At 38.7% G+C, this 18,273-nt stretch overlaps 1 protein-coding gene and 1 long non-coding RNA gene across 3 annotated transcripts in view; one reads left to right on the top strand and one right to left on the bottom strand.

The window, feature by feature from the left end:
- The window catches only part of LOC123506096, a 17,467-nt gene extending 7,909 nt beyond the window's left edge, over positions 1-9,558 (top strand). The window contains exon 2 of the long non-coding RNA XR_006675341.1: positions 9,316-9,558. This is a non-coding gene — a long non-coding RNA (uncharacterized LOC123506096). The remainder of the gene's footprint in view (positions 1-9,315) is intronic.
- LOC123506095 (protein phosphatase 1K, mitochondrial-like) overlaps positions 1-18,273 on the bottom strand; it is a 37,544-nt gene that overhangs the window by 9,945 nt on the left and 9,326 nt on the right. For both annotated transcript variants that reach the window (XM_045257962.1, XM_045257963.1), the window contains exons 2-7: positions 11,948-12,437; positions 10,159-10,258; positions 9,581-9,692; positions 9,308-9,462; positions 8,590-8,739; positions 8,233-8,367 (exon numbers count right to left, since the gene is read on the bottom strand). In XM_045257962.1, the coding sequence (XP_045113897.1) occupies positions 8,233-8,367; positions 8,590-8,739; positions 9,308-9,462; positions 9,581-9,692; positions 10,159-10,258; positions 11,948-12,411 (1,116 nt within the window). In that variant the 5' untranslated portion in view covers positions 12,412-12,437. The remainder of the gene's footprint in view (positions 1-8,232; positions 8,368-8,589; positions 8,740-9,307; positions 9,463-9,580; positions 9,693-10,158; positions 10,259-11,947; positions 12,438-18,273) is intronic.

The raw sequence follows: 18,273 nt of genomic DNA on the forward strand, positions 1-18,273 counted from the left end.
CGTAATCATGCCAAATCTATTCTCCAACTTACTAAAAACTCTTTCATCAATAGAAAATGTCAAAGTCTTTCCAATTCTAACTCCTCTCGAGATTTCTGGCATCTAGCCAATAATATCTCTAACAACTTTACTTCTTCGTCTTTCCCTCCTTTACTTCATCCAGATGGCTCTACAGCTGTCTCTTCTTTTCTAAAGCTGAACTCTTCGCTCAAACCTTTGCTACCAACTCAACTTTGGATGATTCTGGGCATATTCCTCCTACTCCTCCACCCTCTGACTACTTCATCCCTAAAATTAAAATTCTTTATAAAGACGTTTTCCTGGCCCTCTCTGGCCTTGATTCTCGGAAGGCTTACGGTCCGGATGGAGTCCCTCCTGTTGTTCTCAAAACTGTGCTTCCGAACTCGCTCACTGCCTGGTCAAACTCTTTCATCTGTGTCTCTCTACTTCTATTTATCCTTCTTGCTGGAAGTTTGCTCACATTCAACCTGTCCCTAAAAAGGTGACCACTCCAATCCTTCTAACTACCGCCCTATAGCTTTGATTTCCTGCCTTTCTAAAGCCTTTGAGTCTATCCTTAATAGGAAGATAATGAGGCATCTATCAGCTCACAACCTTCTCTCTGATTGCCAGTATGGTTTCCGTAAAGGCAGATCTACTGGTGATCTTCTTACTTTCCTAACTGAATCTTGGTCATCCTCTTTAGGGACTTCGGTGAAACCTTTGCTGTCGGCCTTGACATATCGAAAGCCTTCGATAGAGTCTGGCACAAATCTTTAATTTCTAAACTACCCTCCTACGGATTCTATCCTTCTCTCTGTACCTTCATCTCCAGTTTCCTTTCCGATCGTTCTATTGCTGCTGTAGTAGACGGTCACTGTTCTTCCCTAAAACTATCAACAGTGGTGTTCCACAGGGTTCTGTCCTATCACCCACTCTCTTTCTATTATTCATCAATGATCTCCTAAATCTGACTCAATGCCCTATCCACTCCTATGCTGATGATACCACCTGCATTATTCAACAGCGTTCAACAGACGCCCAACCCAACAACAATTAAATGACTCAAGGCGAGATGCTATAGGACGCCTAACTTCTGATCTTTCACTTGTTTCTGATTGGGGCAGAGAAAACCTGGTTTTGTTCAATGCCTCAAAACTCAATTTCTACAACTATCTACTCGACATAACCTTCCAGACAACTATCCTCTCTTCTTCAATAACACTCAACTTCCCTCTCCTCTACATTAAACACACTCGGTCTATCCTTCACTAAAAATCTAAACTGGAAATTTCACATCTCTACTCTTGCTAAATCAGCTTCCAAGAAGTTAGGTGTCCTGTGGCGTCTTCGTCCATTTTTCTCTCCTCCCAGCTGCTTGCTCTGTACAGGGCCTTATCCGCCCGTGTATGGAGTATGGCTCTCATGTCTGGGGGATCCACACACAGCTTTACTAAACAAGGTGGAATCTAAAGCTTTTCGTCTTATCAACTCTTCTCCTCTAACTGACTGTCTTGATTCTTTAAGTCACCGCCGCAATGTTGCATCTTTATCTGTCTTCTACCGCTGTTTTCATGCTGTCTGCTCTTCTGAACTTGCTAACTGCATGCCTTCCCCTCCTGCGGCCTCGCTGCACAAGACTCTCTACTTCTTCTCATCCCTATTCTGTCCATCTTCCTAATGCAAGAGTTAACCAGTATCTTCACTCCTTCATTCCCTACACTGGTAAACTCTGGAACTCTCTACCTGTGTCTGTATTTCCACCTGCCTATGACTTAAACTCTTTCAAAAGAGGAGTGTCAAGACACCTCTTACGTTAACTGGACCCTCCTTTTAGATTTTTTTGTTTTTTCTCTTTCTCCTACTTTCCTCTTAACAGGGCCTGGCAACCAGCGGGATTTTTTTTTTTTCCAACACTTTGTTTTCCCTTGGCCAGTGCCCTTGTAATGTAAAAAAAAAAAAAAAAAAAAAAAAAAAAAACAAAACTTATGTACCACATTTCCACAAGACTTTCCATTTTATCTATTGCAAGGAAGACACGGTCTCACCAGCCTTCTTAATAGAGTCTGCTGACTTGAAAATAGTAGAGATAGTAGATGGAGTCAAGCTATGGTGACAAGCAATGCTATTAGTTTTCTCGCCTCTCATGTCTGTGAATAATATCCAGCTTCACTTCAAGAGTAAGAGACTTCCTTTTCTTCTTAGCAACGATAGATGACATTGCAGGGCCTTTTGGTGGCATGTTGAGCGTGAGATGACGAGCTGGTGCTGGACACTGTTATTGTTTTGAACTAAGAGCGAGAAGGGTAGGGGAGTGAGTGGTGCGCGTGTTGTCCATGAGAGGTGCTGGTGTATATATATATATATATATATATATATATATATATATATATATATATATATATATATATATATATATATATATATGAATATTATGACATAAGTATTCAGTGTTATTGAATGTGAAAGACATTTTCACACACTTTGGCACTCAGCTGATTGGTGAGACCTGTCACTTTGGTGTCAAGATGTTAACTGGTGAGTGCTGCAGTGAGTTGCCATGTATGCTAAAAAAAAAAGTAGCATTTAATAAGTAGTGTATGAACCATATGATTGAAGTATCTGGAAAAAATAAATAAATAAATAAAAATAAATAAACATATATATATATATATATATATATATATATATATATATATATATATATATATATATATATATATATATATATAAAACAATGGGAGCTTTATTGGTGTAAGAGACAGGAGTGGGTAGAATGTGACAAGCAGACACGCTAGACAGAGCTGTCTGTCACAGTACCAGTAAGTGGAGCCCATACAGTTGTATTACAGTCAGAGTAAAATGTTGGTGTTGTATATTGAAAGGGGGATTTGGAATGAGTAGGATGTTTTAGTGTCAATTGTATAACATGTTTTGAATCGAAGATATAATGTGGAGTGTTACAAAATATTTGATGGAATTAAATGTGAAAATTAATCTGATGCAATTTTCATAGCTTTTTGTTGTTATTGGAAAATTTTGGAATGTAAATGTCTAAATAATATTATTAAGTAAGATTTATAAAAGCTAAAATGTGTTCCCTTGAACCCACAAAGGCCAGTCTTGGGAAATTAGGGATGCAGCAAAACTGTGTAACATAGAAGTGTGACAACTGTGCTGGTGTACAAAAATTTTATTTTCCACTCGCTAACTGTTTCTTGTAAGGCTTTGACTATGTACATTGTATGAAAAAAAAAAAAAACGTACACTATCACTTAACTGTGTACATAAAAAAATTACCACTTAATACTGCATAACATCACTTGAATATGTAGCCAGTTGAAGAAAGGGAGACAGAGGCCAATCCACAACTTGCATGTTAGCATGTTAATTTCTTGCAGGGTAATGGAGTATTTTACTTCAGGATTCTCCTGAAGTATATTATATACCCCATAAAATACAGATTAGTTGTAACTCCTCCAGAATTATATCAAGGCCATCACAAATGTTAAAGATATAACTTCCAAGAAACTGTTGCTCGTTAGTATAAGAAAAAGTTGTGCATGTTTAAACATGCACTATTCTCTTTCCCTCCCCCTTGTGCATTTCTCCTATCTCTTCCTTTCTAATCCCTCCTTCCTCACTCATTCCTTCTTCCTCACTCTCTCCCTACAATCACTACTGGCCCATCAAATGTCTACATATCACAGCTGGGGTGAGGCACAAAAGTGTTGCCATATATGAGAAGTGTGTCATAGAAGTGTGGCCATACATGAGAAGTGTCTGTACATGTTAGGTGCAGATCTAGAGAAGCAAAATAGGGCAACAACAAAAGCAGGAGATACTGTGAAATAAGATGACTTGCAACAATTTGCTACTTATTCATGATTAATCTAGACACACTCAAGTAGTTTGATTTCTCTGGCATACATGTGTATGCTTTTTCGACACCTGCAGTAATATGTGATTACTCAATCTCTCTCTTCTTGGGACATCATGATACAGTAGGATCATGCATGTTTATGGGCACAAGAGCTCCTCAGGAGCATGAATTCTAAGTTCTTGCCACCATCAGAGGGTTGGAAGGGTATCCACTCAAGGTAATGGTTCCCAAATACTAAAACCAGGTCCTCGTTGAGACATTGTACAGGCAACCTCTGCTTAACGAAGGGGTTACGTTCCTAAAAAAAAACCCGTTCGTTAAGCGAACCGATTATAACAAGTTTAACCCCTGACTTGGACTTCCATTGAGAGTAAACAAAGTGAGAGTGCATCATAGTACAGTGAAAGGTTTAATGAAAGTAAAAATTATGAAGTTAAACATTTAGGCAGTTTAATTTAAGTCATTAATTTAAGTCATTATAATGTACACTAATGTATGTATGTACGTAACTTTATAATGTTAATTCTTAAATTTATGAAGGAGGGAGAGTGAAACACTAACCGGCAACCTGTGGAATGTAAATAAAGGGTGCATCATTGTATCACATACAAAACTTATGTACCACATTTCCACAAGGCTTTCCATTTTATTCATTGCAGAGTCACAAGTTCAGGTGGTTCTTTTAGCTTGCAAGGAAGATATGATCTCACCAGCCTTCTTAATAGAGTCTGCTGACTTGAAATTGGTAGAGACAGTAGATGGAGTCAAGCCATGGTGGGAAGCAATGCTATTATTAATTTTCTCGCCTCTCGTGTCTGTAAATAATATCCAGCTTCATTTCGAGAGTAAGAGACTTCCTGGTCTTCTTAGCAACGCTAGGCGACAGTGCAGGGTGTTTTGGTGGCATGTAGAGCGAGGTAAGACGAGCTGCTGCTGACGCTGTTATTGTTTTGAACTAGGGGGAGTTTTGTCCACGAGAGACGCTGGTGTATTCAAAAGCCTGTCGACTTGTGTGATACGGCAGGGGTTTCAAACTTGGAAAAAATTACCTGGATAAAATTTCATTAACGCAAGTTTGGTGTTCGTTAAACGAGCAGATGGTTCATAACTACAACAACAACTACTACTACTAATACTACTACTACTACTACTACTACTCATATTGATTTTGGCATTGGTGCTTTTTCCCTTGAATTAAAAGCTAGGGGGTCGATAGAAAATGTGAAACTTCATTGGGGGTCAACGAGCTAAAAAGTTTGAGAATCCCTGCTCTAAGCCATCCCTTTAGTACAGTAACCACCAGAGAAACGCATGCAAAAAAAATAAACATACTTGAGTATGTATGTTGGTTATATTGCACATTCTTCGTGGGAAATTTTAATATTTTCTTTATAAATTTTGAGCTGCCTTATGCAGTATTATCTCTAAAGCCACAGCTAACCCTTATACCCCATGATGAAATGAGTGGGTGGTTTAAAGATACATAGATAAAAATGGGTAACGTGAAAAAAGTTTCCTTGAGTCCTTTCGTGTCCAGGCAAATAATTTTAAACACTGGGACTATTATGTATCATTAGAAAGCTCAGGAGATGCTCTTTGTTGTGGTATAATCAATACTGAACAAATGTAACTTACATGTGCATGAAAAACATCAAAGGTAAAAAAAATTAGAGCAAGATTTTATTTCCTTTTTTTTTTTGCAAAAACTCATCAGCAAAGCTTGTGAATCACATACCATTTCAAAGATAAGTTTTCCTTCGATATACTGCATTCATTATGGAAAATAAGGCAGGGAAGTAAAAGCAAAATGTAATATAACGAAAATGAAAGAATTGGAGGAGAAAATTAACACCGAGAGGTTTCTCTTTGTTGCCAATTTGTTTTACAGATTATTCAAAAATAGTTTAGAATTACATGCCATTTGAGGTTACAAAATATTTCTTGATATGATTCACTCAGAAATGCAGAAAAGAACATGAACTAAATAAAAGAAAATGAGAATGGTAAGCCAAAATGTGAAGAATGCATGCAAAATTTCCCCACAAAAATAGCAATGTAAACATTTGAAGCCAATCATGAATGGATATGGTATGAAAAAGTAAGCAGATTATACCCTGAGCTTCTTTTATGATAGCTTGGGAAACATTCTGGGCAAAATCCTTTGTTTACACTTGGGGCACATCTAGCAGGTTCTCATGCATTTAGCATGAGGAGCTACACATGTCTTCTTGCCTACAGGCATTCTTCTCATGTCATGATCAACATCATGACACTGCATGAGAAAGACCAGCTATTGGCTGGGATGAGGCTCTGCTGGCTTGGATTTGCATTTTAATGTGGTGTACCTTGATGTTTTTTGGTGTAGTGTAATTTTGCCATCAAGTGATTCAATGATATTGATCATGAACTGGTACCTTGAAAGAATGGGTGTGAGATTTTTTTTTTCTTTATATGTTATGTAACTGTTGAGACAAGCTATACCAAACAAGGACACAAGGACAAAGCACTCTTTACAGTCCATTTCAACGTTTCTCCTATCCCCAAGGTAGGCATACATCTTTATGCCTTTTAGTTCGACACCTCCCATTACTTTGTTGTAGTCTGCAACAATGCAAGGTAACACTTTTGTCTCCTTAGTCTTTTGCACAGTAGTGAACCCTGCTTTGGTCACTGTAGGCCACAGGGGTCCTTTTGCCATCTTTGTACACTACACAGAGTAAAGGTCCTTTTCTTTGCTCTAAAGCCTGATGTTGCTCTAACTTTGCATGTACAGCTTTGTCAAGCAGCTCTTTCCTGTTTATCTGTACTGTGCCTGTCGCTGTATTATTTTTCTGCCACAAATCTTCAAAAAGTTTAGGTGAAGAAAACTAATTATCTAAACCAAGATGGTAACCAAGGTAGAAGCCTCATCACAAGATCACTGATTGGTAAATATTTTTGTTCTCTTGTACACTTCAAAGGTTACTATGTATCCTGACTCGGCTTCACACAAACACTACACAAAAGTGTGCATGATGCTTATTAGGCATATACTGCCTCAAATTTGAGGTTTTACCCCGGAATCCAATGATGCTTTCATAAAAAAAAAAAAAAATTGCGTTCTGGGATTTAATTATCCTTGAACACTTTCTGAAAATTATCTATGAGGGGCTGGACTTTCTACAACCAATAATTAGAATCTTCCTTTGGAGGCATTTTTTTTGTTGTCATTGAAATCATCAAACTTTAGTAGCAACTTGAACCTTTCCCTACAGAGGTGAGCATTGAACCAGGGAGTTGACTGACTGGGGTTGGAACAGTCCCAGTACGATTTGATGGTTAGTTTCCTAATTAGCCCCATATTCATTATCACTACTAGAAATACCATAAACTCTCCTGGCTCTGTTTTACCTTGCCTGAGCCATAAATGTACCAAAGACTTTGGCTTTTCACTCAGGTACTTCGCTTTTTGCTGAATCCACTGTTTGACATCTATTTCCATAACCATCTTGTCTATCATGTTATTGGTAAAATACATGCATGGCATCATCACTCTTAGGTGGATGTTTGAGTCCACTGACTTCTGTAAAAGGAGCAGGAGGTGGCCCAACATCACCTTGCACTGACACCCACCCTCCCGTCTGTGCAGACGACACATCAGCTGACTGATCCGTCTCACCATTGATACTATCACTTTCATTGCTTGCTGTGAGAGTGGCAGAATTATCATCATTTACGTCATCTACGTCAATTTCTTCATCCCTGGTATCAGCATAGTCGTTAAATTCAATTTCTTACAAGTCGGAAACAATGAGCATCACCACATCCTCCTCATCCGACTCCATCATGCCAGCACAATGCACACTTATCTCAGCCAATAACAAGATAAAAATAACAATTCTCAGTATTGTGCATCTCAGCCAATAACAAGATAAAAATAACAATTCTCAGTATTGTTGTGCATCATATGTTTCTGAACTTACTTACCCATGGAAATACATGTGTATCTTCTATCTCACCTAGAAATTGATAAAAAAATCAAAATACAACACAATAACATTAGTGTACTCACCACAATGACATCTCCTGCACTCCCAACAACTTAAACTTACCCTTGTAAAAGCTGATTCATGATTGATTCATGATTGGCTAAGCATCCACCATCTTGAAAACAATGGCCAATGACAGGCCTTGATATATGAGGGATAGCCTCAAACATAAACAAACTCATCATAAAATGAGCGTGATATTTGAAAAGCGCCACGATCATGCCTCATGGAGTATAAGTGTTAACAGGCACACACACACCTTCCCTGCCATCCTTCATACCTTGCCTCACCTCACCATCAACCATACACATGTTTCCACACCTGTTCAGTCAGCAGCTGTGCAGCATGATTAGGATCTTCTGCTTGGTTAATAATATCACAAGCTTCCTTAGATTGGAGTACAAAGTTGACACCATCAGTGATCAGCAACAAAAATGCATCCTTGCCATGTTTTATCTGTTGAAATACATTTTGTTAATATCATGAATATAGAACTGGCAATATAAAAGAACTTAACTTCTGAAGAACATAAAGCATTATAATGATTTGGGCACATAGAGAAGAACAATCAGCTATGATACATAATTCCTCAGATTAATGATCTCACATGTATTATTTGTTTATTATGTACTTGACCATAACTTCTCACACCCTCTGATGTTGACAACAGTGACTCACCCTCATAGTCCTGGTGTCTGGGAGGGCAATCACTCCATACTTCTTGAGGTGCAGGTCACCAATGCTGCGGGACATGCTGAGCGTGTCGTTTACCATGTGACGGCCAATATTGTCCACGCTGACGCTCCCACCACACTTTGTGATGCGATCCTGCAAGTAACATGTTATTTGAGACAGAATACCAGTGAGTTGTACAATTGTTAGTGTCAGCATTATTCAGCCCATGATTATTATTTACCAGTGAAAAAATAAAAGATGTACAATACATATAGTATGAACAAATGACCAGCCACACCATGTCTAGTTTTTATATAGTGTGCTGTATCTCAACACATCTGAGGTGACTTGCAACTTCCAGCGAGCTTCCCAGGATCTGACTGTAGGGGAAGGCAGTGGGGTATTAACACTTGAAAGGGTCTCAACCCTACAACATGATTAAGAATGATGGAATTATTTTCTCTCCTTTGATTCTACACAGATAAAAAAAAAGCAGCATGATACACAATCATGGTACTCTCTTGAGCTCATGAAGACAAAAAAAGTATCACGGCAGGTTTCTTTATATTCCGTGCTTTGAGGTTATATTGGTATGAGAGTGCCAGATGACGGGGAAGACAATGAAACCTCATGCTAATAATATTAGTTAGTATCTTTCCAATAGAAAACACTACATATATAATGTAAAGAACAAAAATGTACAAATAAGAGGACAACCTACCTTTTCAGATATGAGTGAAGGACAGTGATCACGAGTGAGTTCTCGTGAGACTCCCAGTCGACACAGAATGACCCGAGAGTCTCCCACATGGCCCACTGCAAGCTCCACCCCACCCCGCAGCAGGGAGACAGCTGCTGTTGTGCCTGCCCTCTCTCCTGCAACACATGGACTTATGGTGTATGGTGTATAAGACTGTACTCTGTAAAACTGTAATAAAATAGTGTTATAGTAGTTATTCTACTCCAATGACACAAGTGCATATAATATCCCTACCTGCATTGTGAGTCTTGGTCCATTGGATATACCCTGTGTGCAGCTTGAGGAAGGTGTGGTGCAGCACAGCCTCTAGGTCCTTGTGGTGCCGTAGCTCCTCCCGTAAGACACTCTGAAGCAAAGATTGATGTACATAAAAAGTACATTTGTTAAACTAATATGAGGAGCATGAAAAGGTGAAGATAATTAGGAATAGAGAATAGGAGAACCTTGGAATTTTATATATGAAGGAAGTATTCAAATGTTTCTATACATAAAGTGAAAAGAAAAACCATAAAACTTTCATGATTATGTATGTGTAGATGTAAAACTATTACAATACAATACTGTACAAATCTATGGAACAAATCATTCAAGTACTGTATAGCAAATGAATAAAAAGGAGAACAAGAACAATAAGTAATTCTTGCAAAATCTTTACAATTATGTACTTTGATAATATATAAGTTTACTTTCTGTAATTCATTAAAATTGCATGGATGATACAAAATTTTGAAATTTAATTAAAAACTAGGCTCAAAAGTCAAAAGTATTAAAAAAAGATTCCTTGAAAATATATAAAAAAGATAGTGGCTCACCCTAAGGTTCTGTGCACAGTACTCAGAGCACTCCGCCCCTCCATGGCCATCAAACACTGCGGCACACAGAATGTTGTTTGGGAGATCCTCCACAACATACCTGAAGGTGTGTAGTGCCTTGAGACATTGTTTAGACAAGTGAAACATAGAGTAACACAAAGAATAACAGTTCTAAAGCAGAATGAATGCATAACTAGATTTGGGAGCACATTTCATGAATCTATGACCAACTTACAGGACTGTCAAATTATAAGTATTCACCTAGAGTCTCAGTTATCATAACTCCTAAGGACAGTCACACAAGGCACCATGATTCTACTGTATGTACTATTATGTTTGCCATATATAATAGTAAAAATTAATAGGCAAAAAATTGTTACATAAAAATAAATATTTATGACACCTTCCATGTAGGACCCACAAATTTTCCCTAGAGTAACAGCTACAAACAACAGTGATGTGATGTGCGTATCATATACTCTTTTGAACCATGGATTGTCTAAATCTTGCGTCTTGTTGAATATTATTTTTTATTACATGTCTTTAATGAAAACACTAAATATCTTAAGTAATTGTGATTACAAAAATATCTTCACATAAATAACAACTACTAAAACTTACCTTTTTTGCCTTAAAATAAATCATATCTTTTCTATTATCTCTTATTTACAATCAATTCAAGTACAGGCAACCCCGTTTAATGAAGGGGTTACGTTCCTAAAAAACACTTCGTTAAGCGAAACTTCGTTAAGCGAACCAATTATAACAAGTTTAACCCCTGATTTGAACTTCCATTGAGAGTAAGCAAAGCAAGAGTGCATCATACTACAGTAAAAGGTTTAATGAAAGTAAAAATTATGAAATTAAACATTTAGGTAGTTTAATTTGTCATTATAATGTACACTAGTGTATGTATGTACGTAACTTTATAATGTTGATGATCTTAACCTTATGAAGGGAGGAAGAGTGAAACGGGAAAGACACTAACCGGCAACCTGTGGAATGTAAACAAAGTGCGCATCATTGTACTGCATACAAAACTTATGTACCACATTTCCACAAGGCTTTCCATTTTATCCATTGTAGAGTCACGAGTTCAGGTGGTTCTTTTAGCTTGCAAGAAAGATACAGTCTCACCAGCCTTCTTAATAGAGTCTGCTGACTTGAAAATAGACAGTATAATATGGAGTCAAGATGGTGGCCAGCACTGCTATAGTTTTCTGGCTTCTCTCGTGTCTGTGAATAATATCTAGCTTCACTTGGAGAGTAAGAGACTTCCTGGTCTTCTTACGAACACTAGGCCAATTGCACGGCATTTTCGTGGTAAGTTGAGCTAGGGAAGACAAGTTGCTGCTGAGGCTGTTATGTTTTGACTGGGGAGTGAGTGTTGCGCGTGTTGTCCACGAGAGGCTTGATCTTAATCTTGATCTTTATTCTATAGGTGTCCTAGGTGTCCCAGGATTTTTCCTGAGGCAGGCCTTAGTACCAGCAGCTCCTGGTGTATTCAAAAGCCTGTCAGCTTGCGTGATATGGTGGGGCTTTCAAATTTGGAAAAAAATTACCTGGATTAAACTTCGTTAAAGCGAGTTTAGTGTTCGTTAAACGAGCAGATGGTAGTAAAATGAAACCTTCGTTGTAGTGAAATTTCGTTGTGTGAACCTTTGTTAAACGGGGGTTGCCTGTACTACAAGAAAAAAAACTACATTTTTCATTATTAAAGTAATAAATACATGACATTTCATTGCTGATGAGAGTCAACAAGATGTGGAGGGCCATGCTGTACACTCACCTGTCCTCCTGGTAGGTTCGCTTGCCAAGAATGCTGGAGCACCCCACATCTGAGGCTAGGATCATGGGGATTGGAGTGCCGTGTTTGATGCTTGCCTCCATGAGGAGTGGGAGCTCAATGCGGTGATCCCAGGCTCCCAGTGCATCAAAGCTGTAGTCTTTCTTCAGATGATTGTCGTTCTCTGTGCTGTTTGCATCATCTGTTGAGCTGAGTTTGGTAACAGGTCCAAAGTTTGGTGCTGACAAGCTCTTAAGAATATTAAAGCCATATTTTCCTTCAGTTCTGTTTGAATGGTGCTTTTTGATGAATGAGGAAGCCTTGCAAAGTGTTGCAAACTGACGATCACATTTACTGCGACTTGGCACAAGAGGGAACTGGAAATATGCTGCTCTCTTGCCAATATCTTTGTGACAAAACAAATTTACATTGAGCACTCTTTTTTGAGCCAGAAAGATTTTATGCATTATAAGCTGGTGTAAGTTGGTGGATCCTGAAAAGAAAATAATATTTGATAACAAATTCGATAAAATGCTTCATATCACTTAACTAGTTGCATAGTCTGTGTTCTGTTTATCATCATGATTTGGATTGCTGGTGATCTATGTGATACGTTTGACCTACACATGGAAGTGGCTTATAGCAGACAATGCTCATATGTGGCAGCTAAGCAGCTACGACAAACTTTCAGGAAATGTAAGCTTTGGTTTCATTGAAAGAGATAGTAGACACCTACCGAAATTATAATTTCCTTCTTCCTATGAACCAAACTTTTTGAAGAGGGAAGCTTTAAGACACCTATCTGTAATTTCTTTCCCTTTAAGACACCTAGTTACCTGTAATTTCTGACTATCACTTTCAACTCTGTTTGGGGACCAGCATCTCTGTAGGCCCTTTTTTTATTTGTTTTGTTGCCCTTAGCTACTGCCATGGTTACCCACCCAACCCTGCTGTTGCATGTCACCCAGCCACACTTCAATTTTATACCCTAGCTAGACAACACCTGAAAATACATACGATTAAAACATTTTAAACTTAGAATAATGTATAATATCTGCAGAAACTTCTTACACCTTGTATACTTTTGATCTGCTGTGGCTTCATTTTGTTTTTCCACTGAGTATACTCAGATCAGATCAGATTCATATCAATGATTTAGATAAAAGAAGCTACAAATAAAATCAACCCAAGAAATCTCGTAACTGGGAGGCTTCATCTTCTAGCCATCCCTGCATGGGAGACGGTGGCATAGTAGATAAGATGGTGAGCAAGGGATCGGGAAGACATCCACGCGTAGGTTTGAATCCCACCACATACTGCCTTAAAACTTTGCTATTTGTCGAGTGGTTTAAAGTTACTTACATGTCACCATGATACCCAGGTTCTAGGTGGTTACACCAAAGATGCGCTTGGGTGGTGATATGGGCCCTAACATGGGTACCATTATAAATAAAATTGCCTGCACCATTGATGGGTGGAAGCTGACCAGCACTTCCCATACATACTCTTCAAGTATACCTACAGGTGCTATAGGCCATAAAAAAAAAAAGTTTAAACATTCATTTGATATCAGTCATTTCTATATTTGCCAACTGGGAATAATGAGATACAGTATATGAATGAAACCAGTAAGAATTTACCATCTGAATTATGTTAGTTTTGAAATAATAGCTAAACTTTAAAAAGATCCCTTACACTGAAGAAAAGTGATCAGTTACCATATTTGATGACATAAAAAACACACCTCAGTTTGGACAGGCAATGAAGAAAAACAATAAAATAAATAAATAGATAAGCAGGTTTAAGTTCTGAATGTGAAGTGAAGCATTTCATCTGACATTTGTAGCCCCTCTCAATGTACTCAGATCCTTATTAGGCCCCAATATTTTACATTTGAAAAACCTTAAAATTTGCTAGAACTTATCAATACCAGTCCTTAGACCAATTGTGCTGTGAATGTAAGTAAACAAATATGACACTGGCAGTGATATTGGAGGCCTGAGTGATAACAAGTTTGTATATCATATCTTTTTATAATCATTCCACACATATCTAATTCTAGTCATAATATTTTAGTAAATTGTCAGCATAAAGGTGTGAAAATAGAATTACCTGAAATAAGAGCACCATACTAAGGAACACACCATTTATTTAGGACTACCATTTATGAGGCCACCAATGACGATTTTTTTCACAGTAGATTTAGTTACACTCACAATTTATTTTAGACACAAGTCAAGCGTTCTGAGAGAGCTCACTGTCATTTGCCAATATGGCTACCAAGTGGAGGGAGGTGAAGCAAACAGTGCCAGTATTCAGCAGAAAGAAAGCCACTATATGGGATATTCAGTAACAGCAATATTCAAGATATGATACACAAACATAAAGAAGAGGCTTCATGTGTTTATGAACGAAGCTGCTAAACTGTGCACACCTCCATCACCCTAAGAATCTCTCAACCTCAACGATAAGGTATAATGGTATAATTTTTAAGGTCTCACATTAAATCACATTATGCTTAGGTAGGTTAATGTTCTATGAAATAGGGGGGAGTTGGGAGGGCACAATTCCCTGTAGTTAGGTTAGATTAGGTTATGCTTGGTTAGGTTAATGTCCTAGCACGGGGATCCAGGGGGATGGAGTGCAGTCCCTCTTAGGTAGGCTAGGTTACATGAGATCATGCTAGGTTAAGTAAAAAAAAAAATAATGAATGAATAAATAAATAAATAAATAAAAATTAAGGGAAATTCCTTTAGACTTTACAATAGATCTTTCTTTTCCAAATACAGCTGTTTGTCAACTTAGATTTTTTTAGGAAATGTAAAATTTTGGTTTCTCTGATCAACTAAATCAAAACAATCAATCTAACCTAAATTGAACCTTACCTAATCTAATCTAGGTTAAACCTATCCCAACTCTGTTTCTGGCCCAATATATTGATCTTAAAAAGAATCAGTGCATCAAGAAAAACCAGCTACACAAAAAAAAAAAAAAAAAAAAAAAAAAAAAAAAAAAAAAAAAAATTATACACATAAAATAGTGAATATACTACCACAACATGGAATCGTGTCATAAGTCACTGACAAAAACTATAGTACTGGTGTCCCCTGTCAGGTTAGGTTAAAGTAGGGTATGTTAAGTTATTGGTTACTTTAGTACTTTAGGTTAGCATTTTAGGCATTTCTAAGATTTTCTCTTAAAATTTGGTAAAAATTTTAAACAGCTTCTTCCAGCAAATATGGCTTTGTCTCATTAGACCTATGTAAGAAATGCAGAATTTGGTCTATTTTGATTTCCCACACCTACTAAAAAGCAAACTTATAGCCAATTTTTTAAATGTGGTGTTAGTGCAATTGCCAATACAAATGTGGCAGTTTTTTGGCATGTCCTGTTTTTTAAACATTGGTGTTAGTGTCAACTTGTTGGAGACACCACAGGTTCCTTAAATAAACATTGGTGTCTCCAACCCCTCCCCAACAGGAGACATCAACGTTATTCACAAATCATAAGCAATTAAAACTTGTTATAAAATATGATATGTCACAATGTTTCTATATAAATGGAAAATAGTAGCCATAATCGTAAGGAAGAGATAATGGCATTTATAAAGGCACACATTAAGACTCCCTCACCACACTAAATTTTGGGTTTGTTGGCCTTTATAGAAAAATCAGTGAAGTTGTCACTTGCTGCATGCACATCTATCACCTCTATGTACTCCAGTGTTTGTACAAGATTTTAACTTGGTAAGTATAACTAAGTGTTTTCATGCCTTCAAATGTCAATACATACATGTAAAATGGTGGTGATTTAGTGATTTTTTTTTAATTGAGAACACCAACTACACTCGACCCTCAAAACAACGGACCTCCCATCAATGGATTTTGGAAACTACGGACAAATTCTGGAGTCTGGTTTAATCTACGGACGAATATTAAAATGCGCGCGATTGTCCGTTCCCAGCAAATTATTGTCCGGTAGGTGGTGGGTCGGTCGCATCATCAGCTGTTGGCCGCCATGTTTAATCTTCAGTCCGTGCGTTTTCAACCAACAGCGAACATTGTCCATTGCTTACCACAGCTTTTTCATGCATTTGTACCCTTCCCACGAGTGCTTAACCTATGCAAAATGCCTCCTAAACCTAGTAAACCAGTGAAGCGTAATCGAAAGGCTCTTCCAGTGGCTGCTAAGCTTGAACTAATACGAAAATTAGAAAATTTTACGTATTTTAGTACATTTTATACAGTTTTTTACGTAATTTTGCAAAGAACGGACTTTTGCAATCTACGGACAGGGTCATGCACGCATTTGTCCGTTGTTTCAAGGGTCGAGTGTATTGAGGCTCAGGGACTGGGAGGAAAAGTTATATATGTGTACGGTTGTGTTGCCCCAATGACCTGTTTGGCTTGGATCCTTTCACTCTGATTCAATTCCTCTATGTTAGGTTATGTTAGGAATAGGGACGAAACAACTTCAGAGGTAACGGATTAGGGGCTAAACTCACCTGGTTGGCCCAACCTACTTGAGGCATGACACGGCAGCTAGGCAAGAGAAACAGGTAGGCCAAAAAACAGCTGGCATGCTAGTCCCATGAATAAATACCGTATATATGCCGGAGTATAAGTAAAGTCTTTCTGCTCAATTCTTAGGCTCCTAAATCAATGGGTTGTATTATAAAATGAACATAAAACACACCCCTTTAGCCCCGTGGTGAACATTAAGGGTCAGGGTACCTTGGAATTCATGCCCCAGCCACACACATAATAAATAAAGGATGCCTGTATTTCGAAACTGTCAACAGTGGTAGTGAGGGAACGACCATATTATGGCTCCCCAGGGCCCACTGGCCAATCATGTGAGCAGCAGCTCCCTCCACCATTAAGGGTGGAGGCAGTAATAGTTCAAAACCTAAATTTTTCCCTAGAAAATTGGGGGTCGTATTAAACACCTTGTCATGTTATCAATCAATCAATCATGGGGAGCATACGCCGGGGGACACGTCACCTCACCTATTCCTTGGCACCATTCCAAGCGGTCACACCTCACTAATCTTCATGTAGGCTCCCTTCCCATGCCAAGTAACTCCCAGCAGGAGACATCAACTTGCCACAGCCATCAGTTCTATGGATGTCCCCCTTGGCCTCCTCCATGCTGGAGGAAACAACCCAATATGCTGGACTGGCTTCCAGGTAGCATGCCAAATGGCCATATAATCACAGTTGGTGTTGACGGACTATACTGGTAAATGGCCTCAAATCAGTCTCACGGAGCAATCGCTGATTTGACACAAGTCATACCAGCGGTACCACATGAGCCTGTGAAGGCATCTAGTATCAAAGACATCAATTTGCCTCTTCAGATTGGTGTTCAGCATCCATATCTCACAAACATATAGTAAAACAGGGATCACCAGTGACTAGAAGATCCAAATCTTCGTCTGTTTGCACAGGTAGTACCGATAATGCCAAATACTTGTGTTGAGCGAGTCCATAACACCATGGGCCAAGCCAATCCGCCGTACAAATTCCTGGCTCGACCCACCGTCATTACGCACTACATACCAAGGTATGTGAAGTTTTCCAAGATCTCAATATCCTCGCCACACAAATGGATGGATTGTACGCTTTCATCCAGTAAGCTTCCAAACACTTGAACCTTGGTCTTGGGCCAGGAAACCTGGAATTTCAAGGGCTTCACCTCCTCATGCAGTGCCTCTAGAGCCCTTACAAGAAACTCCAATGACTCAGCAAAGATTACTGCATCATCGGCAAAAACAAGATCTGTAATCTCAGTATTGCTGAAAGATGCTCTACAATGACTGGTCTACAACTCTGCCTAGTATCCAGTCCATGCAAGTGTTGAAAAGTGATGGAGCAAGCACACATCCCTGCCTCACTCCCATTTCACAGGAAAGAAAGTGGACACACCCCCTCCACACTTCACAGTCCCAGAGTAGCTAATAGACCAACAATCCTTGCAGGAATCCCACAGAGATGCAGAAGATTCCAGAGTGTCTCTTGATGCACTGAATCAATTGCCTTCTTGAGATTGACATGGCTGCAAGCATCCTTTGTTGAAACTCATGTCGACGTTCCACAAGTATGCGAAGCGCTACATAGGGTCCAGTCAGTTGTTGACTTACTGGGCGTGAAACTAGACTATTCAGATCTCTGGTGTTTCAGCAGGTGACTGCGGATATGCATCAACAGCAAATGGGCAAGCACCTTGCCTGGTATACTCAGCAGTGTTATACTTGTTGTATTCCTGATGGTCCCCTTTCCCCTTCCAGATGGGGATGACCAACCCTTTTTTCCAGTCAGGGGGAATGG

The sequence above is a fragment of the Portunus trituberculatus genome, chromosome 19 (genome assembly GCF_017591435.1).
Source record: "Portunus trituberculatus isolate SZX2019 chromosome 19, ASM1759143v1, whole genome shotgun sequence".
NCBI classification, from domain to species: Eukaryota; Metazoa; Arthropoda; class Malacostraca; order Decapoda; family Portunidae; genus Portunus; species Portunus trituberculatus.